This window comes from Protopterus annectens, chromosome 7.part0, assembly GCF_019279795.1.
Source record: "Protopterus annectens isolate FY-2018-M chromosome 7.part0, PAN1.0, whole genome shotgun sequence".
Lineage (NCBI taxonomy): Eukaryota > Metazoa > Chordata > Ceratodontiformes > Protopteridae > Protopterus > Protopterus annectens.
In genome coordinates, this window is record NC_056739.1 from 737,321,043 (window position 1) to 737,328,280 (window position 7,238).

Genomic DNA, 7,238 nt, shown 5'->3' on the forward strand with positions numbered 1-7,238 from the left:
CCCTGATGACCTGACATTATGGAAGAAGGGACAGCAACGGATGCAGGACCCAAGACTTTGTTAATCAGGCCGACTGAGGGCTACCTGCAAGCAGATAACCCAAATGTAATGACTTCAACAGTGAATACACTCAAACATCTACATTTATGGTATGTGTACACAACTGTACTTTTCTCCATTCGATGCTTCCATGATGGTATTCGATTTCATCCCTTCCTATGCCTCACTACCCTGTGCTCTTGTGGTAGAACTTTATCAGTTATTAGTTTAGCTGCACAGTAACATATCCTGTTTACTTCTGTTATATCGCATGGATCTGTGTGGACAGCCCTAATTACTGTATTTATTTGTTTTTTCAGACTTCTGACTTTTGGTGTTTTATTGACCTTCTGCAGTCTATTTCTTTCATCGATCTTAATATAGCTATGTCCATTATATCAAGCAACTTTTCCCTTAGTTCATTTTCTTCCAGACTGAGGGCACATCTCCTGTTTTCCATTTCCTGTGGACATTCTATAGAGAGTTATGTAGCATCTTCCTGTGGCAGCTTCTCTTCAAGTTCATCCTGTGCCATCCATTGCTCTGTCATGTGGGAACTCAATGACCTGTTACTCCTCAACATTGACTGCATCAGAGTTTCCACAGTTTCCTGTTCCTCCCCTTACTAACTTTGTGAATGTTTATACAGGTTTCATGTGGAAGGCTCGAAAATATCTTGATATGGCACCTGACCAATTGCTTTCTGTTCAACTGGTTTCCCATTAATTTGGATATCCATTGCTCTACCCTGTTGTGGTGCTTTCTGCATTAGATTTTTTACACTGAATCCTTCACTTTGCAGGTGCTCCATAACCTCAGTTTCTATTTCTTTAACTTCTCCATTACTAATCTCCTGTTCTACTTTTCCTCGTAGTCTTCTTATTTTCTGTATTGTAAAGTTTTCCGTACCCGGATTCCTTTGCCTGTATTTCTCTCTAGATATCTTTGGTGCTGCTCTTTTTGTATTGGTTATTTTTGCTTTCTTCTTTGCATAAGTATTACACCATATTAAATCGCTTTTCCTTTCCTATGTCCATATTTCTTCTTCAGATGTCGCCTGATCTTCCTGCTTCTCCTTATTCTGGGGACTCACTCAATCATGCTGTGATGTAGTCTGTGTTAGACCTTCTACATTAAATCCTTCACTTCGCAGGCACTCCATAACTTGAACTTTTATTTCTTTAACTTCTGCTTTACTAATCTTTTCAACATTCCATCTTTGTGATATTAATGTATTTTTCATATCTGGATGTCTTTGCCTGTATGTCTCTTTGAATATCTTTGGGGCTGCCTTCTCTATATTAATTAACTTGGCTTTCTCCTTTGCATAAATATTGCACCATATCAAATCTCTCTCTTTCCCATGTCCATATTTCTTTTTTATAGTTTTCAAAAATATGTAGGTTTTATTATTTATATTTTCGCAGTTCCTCAGATGCTTCTTTCTCCAAACAGATCAAAGCTTCTTGATGTATACACTGTTTTGCAAAAATCTCTTGTATTAATGAACTCACATTTTCATTTGAAGCTTCTGACAGTTTTTCCTGTGGAAGTATTTTTCTTTCCTCTAATTTATCTCTTAATATTTTTGTATATCTTTTGTCTGGCAATTCTGGGCTTTTTGCATAATAGTAACAACACATAATTTCTTTCTTATCCTCACTAGTCCATACTATCGTCTTTATAGCTGTTCTTTGGCTTATCAGATTTTGTGATTTTTGTGGACTGCTACTTCCTTCTACAACAGGGGGACCATCCTCCCCCTGGACCTGGCCTCATTGTAGGAATGTTACTGTATTGTGAGGATTCTACACTGTCATTTTTTTTCCAGTCCTGGCACCAGTGCACCTACCAGGATTGGGCACTTTTTTATCCTGGGTCTTGTGCTCCCAGCTTTTTTTGTTTTTGACTTGCTTGTGTTCATGATATATGCTATATAAATACAGTCTATATATCAGTGTGTCTTTGGTGAGATTTTGTGAAAAACAGGGTCCACCTCATGATGGTACTCACCAAGACTTGAGGATGAATTCAATTTCAGCACTACTACTCTCCCTTGCTTGCTGACTTTTCATCTCTCCATTTGGACCCCTGTTTTGCTTCAACAAAGTATTAGTTTAAGGGTGTGCACACTTCTGCAACCAGCTTATTGTATGTATTTTATTTTTTTATATTTTTCCCCTAACAGATTTGTTTTTCAATTGAATTGTACAGGTTATAGGTCACATTAAAGGTGGGAAAAGTTTTGAAATGATTTATTGTGGTCTCATTTTTTTTATATCACAAAAACCCGGCATTTTAACAGGGGTGTGTAAACTTTTTATATCCACTGTAGTTTTACAAGCTTTAACTCAGTCTCCACTTGAGCCATCATCAAAGTGTGAACTAAAATTTCTTTTAACCTAGAAAACTACACTTTTGATAAATATAACCTCTGCTCGAAAAATCTCTGAACTTCAGGCTTTATCTTCTAAGCCTTCGATTTCCCATAAAGATAGGGTAGCTTTGTGAACCAACCCATCCTTTCTTCCTAAGATGGTGTCAGAATTCAACATCAGTCTATTAATCTTATAGTTTTCTTTCCAGATTTCATGAACAAAGGGTAATACATGTTACATTTGTTGGATGTTCACTGACAGTTATGTTTCTATTTGTATAGATCAAAGAATTTCAGAAAAACAGATCAATTATTGGTTTCTTTTGCAGAATCGAAATTGGGCAAGCCAGTTACCAAAGCAACTTTAGCCAAATGGTTGACTGATTGCATTTCCTTAACAAATTGGGTTTGTCTTTGTCAAAACCTTTAACAGCCAATTTAACCAGATCCAGATCCATGGAAACTTCATCAGTATTTTTGTCCAGGTCTTCCATGGATGATACCTGTGCAGCTGCAACTTGCACTAATCCTCATACCTTTATTACTCATTACAAATTGGATCTGCTCTCGAAGGGTAGAGCAGCATTTGGCTCAACAGTGTTCAGGAATATCCTTCTTAGAGTCTGCCAAGGATTCAGGTAGCTGGGGACTCTCTCCCAATTGTTGAGGAATAAAAGAAAATTGACCATGTCAGATAAAGAAGTGATGTACTCACCATAATGTTCCATCTGTGTTGTCTATTTTCATTCTTCCTCAGTTCCCCTCCCTCCAACCCCCTACCATTTTGTTTATAACTTCTAGAAGAATGAGAAGATAATAAGGGAACCAATGTTCCTGCCTTTGAGCTCCAGATATTGATTTCTCATTCTAGTACTGTTTCAGGATTTCTATGAAACTGTAAGGCTAACTTACAAGAGCTGAGGTATGGAGGGGGACTAGAGAATTATGGGTAAGGGAAGAGCTCAAGTGTTTCTAGTATCCACGGGTAGTAAAAGTAGCCGAGTCAAATCTGAAGGTTAGATCTGAACCCAATTATTGAGAAAGAATGAAAACGGACAACACAAATGGGCCATTATGGTGAGTACATAACTTCATTTTTTTCAAGTTAATCCTTTTTCTGTCCCTTCTTCTGAAGAAATACAGAGTTTGATTAAATCCCATGCTTCTACCTTCCTTTCTTTCAATGCATATTATTAAATGCTTGTAGTAGGAGAAGGCCCAAGAGAATCCTTTTCCTAGAGTGAGGTACTGGAAGTGCACTGAGTACTTTGTTGACCGTGCTTCCCCCTCTGACTGTGATCTGTTGACATTTCAGTGTATCTGGGAAGTGCATCACTATCCTCAAAGGTACGACATACACAAGTGACTGATCAGAGGAGCTGCCTAGGATATAATGAGAGAAAGCAGGAATAGAGAAGGCTTCACTGTAGTCCAGGGCACAGGTGAACTTGTGGGTAGAGAAGGTAAGTTTGAGGATGGGAAAGTCTTCCATTGCTGAATCATAGGGCTTAGGCATCCCTAAGTCCTGCCTGTCAGCCGTGGAACACCTAATATTATGATAGGTACTTAAATGTGTATTGGCATTTTCCAAGAAGTTCACCTACCTGCTTTTTTATGGTGACTTGTAAAGTAGAGAGGGAGTAGCCATAGTGCAGGGGTGGTGAAAGAGTTTGCTGATACAGGATGGCATTCTGGTAAAAGTGGAATGCGGGTATATTCATTGGTAGCTCAGGATCTGTAGTAATCTCCTATTTGGTTTGCAGGATAATAGGTTTAATAATAATACTGACACTTTGTGTTGACTTCTGTGCAGAAATGTCCAGTGGTTGAGGTAAAAGTTTGTTGATTACTTAGATACAAGATGTGATGCATTTCACAGCCTGCTTCCACAAATTTGCAAGAGTAATGGAGCGATGTCTGTCTGCTGACGATGCAGAGTGCATTGACACATTCCAATCTTGGAATCTAAGCTTCATGAGCCATTTATGCTGAATCCTTTTCCTAGGGTGAGGTGCTGGAAGTGTTTAGTACACAGCTCCAAAATGAGATCCATGAGGTTTTGCAGAGTTCAGTTACAATGCTGAGCTCCATTCAGTTTCTTACAAATATTTTTTAAAGGCAGGTTCATTTTAAGCTTCAAGTTCTTGTGGGTTTATATGATGGCTTGATTCTTCTGTAGGTCCAGTGACATGACTGGTGAGTGTTCACTAGATATGGAGGCCGTTCCTGAGATTATTTTAATTGTTTGTTTAATTAACACACTAGCTGAGTGCACTGAAGCACTTTCCAGCAAGTGCCAAGTACACAACTGGGTGCTGTGAAGTACTGCTGTAACACTGTTAAATACATTCACATTCATTAGTGTATTTTATCACTGGAAATGTGTTAAATTCACATTAAAAGCAGGTGCAGTAGCAAAGTGTTGCTCCTGCCTGTGCATTTAATTGAATTTAACACATTTCTTGAAATATTCTTACAAGTCACTCTTCTAACTGTCAGCACTGCTGTGTTTCAAACCTCATTAGATGTACCGCTAGTGCTGTGAATGAGTTAAAAGAGTAGAGATGTGAATGTAGAACATTGAGTTTTCTGTGCAAACTGGCCTCAGATGGGGAAAATTACAAAATATAAGGAATTTTCATGAACTGAACTGTGTGGGAGAAGTTAGCATGTTTAATGAAGTTTCTTTTTTATGATTAGATGAGCTACAGGCCCTTCTATAGATTGTCAGACTGCCCAAGTCATGCTTTTTTTTAAAGTAGCATTTTAAAGATAATATGGGACTAGTGTGCTGTGAATTTTTTCTGATATTAATGTGCCTTTTTATATTTCAGATCATTGTTACAGTATGGAAGAGGGATACAGAGAAGGTGGAAATCCGAGAACATGGCTACCTGACCATTTTGCAGAATCGGGCTCCTTCACAGGTGTTCAGGGAGGAGCAGAGTAGTTTCAAAGCCCAAGGTAGGTTTATGAGCCTGACTTCATACTGGAGTAGTATCAGTCAGAATTACAAGTGCAGATTGTAACTGCATAGGGCAGTGGTGGCTGTTCTGATCGTTGTGTTTTGTGTGCCCCTGCAGTGAGTACTTTGTTGACCGTGCTCCCCCCTCCAACTGTGAGATGTCGACAAGTCAGTGTATCTGGGAAGTACATCACAGTCCTCAAAGGTAAGACGTATGAGGATGACAAAGCAGAGACAGTACAAGTGTCCTGTATGTTGTACACTTTCCTTAAAATTGAATTTTAGGGACTGTATGAGTTTTGTGTATGTTGGACATTTTTCCATAACTTTTAGTACAGTATCCCATCCCCCCACCATAACGTAAACCTTCCCTGCGCCAGTGTGACATTCTTTACAGGATGACCTGAACACAAAAACTGTCTGCATTACTACTTCATTTGTATTTAAAAAAGCTACATTTTAAGCTTGATCTGTAAGTCATCATAGGTGTATGATTTAAATTAATGCCTTTTTTCTTGTATTAATTATAAGCCTCTAAAATGCAAATTATGCCTCTTGAAATAGCTTTGAAAATGAAAGCTTTTCAGAGCATTCAGGCGCCCATAATGAAGATGTGTTATTTGATCTGTTGGTGCATTCTGAGGCACATAATTGCATGACTCATTGGAATATTGATCATCCATACAAAAGATCTGGCCTCCGTGCTTTTCTGCCTTTTGCTTGTAATGCTCATGACATCATGTCTGCATTACAATTCAGCTGAAATACCAGGCATGCACATATTTGTTCCGGATACTGTGTGCTTTGTATAAAAAAGACAAAGGTATTAATGAGGTGTGTTTCTGGGTGATGTCGGTACATGAAAAATATTTTTTCAAGGTTACTCATGTCAGAAATAAAAACCTGTGTGTATTTTTTATGGGGGGGGGGCAGGCTAGTGTGTCTGAATAGTGCACATTCTTAGTTAAGCCTTCATAGGATACTTTGAAATAAAAAATGATGATGTCTTATGTCTTTGCTCAGACTCTACCTGGCAATGAACAGTAGCATATCTGCTGAGGTTGCCACCCTCCCTTTTTGGGGGTAGGTTTTAGAACAACCTGTAAAAGTAGGTTGGTCTTACTTAGGTTTCAAGTGTCTAAGGAAAACATTTAAAGAAACACTTATTGCAGATAATAACTGAGGCTGCCATCAGAGCATATCAGTATCTGACAGATGAGTCAGGTGTACAAGTCTGTAAAAGCATCTGCAGTACTGTAGGTTAAAGGAATTGCAGTCAAGGAATTCCAGAGAGGTTAGTAGCAAGCAATTTTAGCTTCCTACTTTTGGATCTTTCATTGTTGTTCATTTTTCAGTTGTCCCTTTACCCCCACCCCACCTCTTGCACCAAGAATATGTTTTGCATAAGTGCTGCCGAGAGAGAGCGTAGTTAAATGAAAACAGCTCTGGCTTTAGTTCTTGAAAATTCTAAGGTTATATATTGCAGCACACCAGTACAGCAGCCTCTGCAGCAGTCTGCTGAACTAGAACCCCCACAGGAAGTTGGGTGTTGTAACATAGATGAACTGTCAGTCTTTTAGCTGATGCTCATGCTGCTGCTATATGACTGGCTGATGACAACCAGTAGAATGTTTCTTAAAGAGTGCAGTTTATCCGGAGTCTTTCTGTGTTCTTCTGATGTCATCCCCCATCACATTTGCTTTTATTTAAAGATGAATTGTACCCCTGGTTTGCTAGCGTGGGATGGTAGCATTGATAACTGCAGTATTAATGAGCTGGCAGAATTATCGCAACATGAGAGTCAGCAGTGGACAGAAGCATTTTGAGATGATGTGTGTTCATGTATGCATATTTGTG

General features: G+C 38.8%; 2 protein-coding genes across 3 annotated transcripts in view; both read left to right on the forward strand.

Moving 5' to 3' along the window:
* Positions 1–7,238, forward strand: part of LAMTOR4 (late endosomal/lysosomal adaptor, MAPK and MTOR activator 4) — a 1,302,749-nt gene that overhangs the window by 917,055 nt on the left and 378,456 nt on the right. The gene's annotated exons all lie outside the window — the stretch shown is intronic.
* The window catches only part of TRAPPC14 (trafficking protein particle complex subunit 14), a 634,036-nt gene that overhangs the window by 347,985 nt on the left and 278,813 nt on the right, over positions 1–7,238 (forward strand). Inside the window, exons 3-4 of the mRNA XM_044077266.1 lie at positions 5,251–5,380; positions 5,500–5,586. Coding sequence (XP_043933201.1) covers positions 5,251–5,380; positions 5,500–5,586 — 217 coding nt within the window. The remainder of the gene's footprint in view (positions 1–5,250; positions 5,381–5,499; positions 5,587–7,238) is intronic.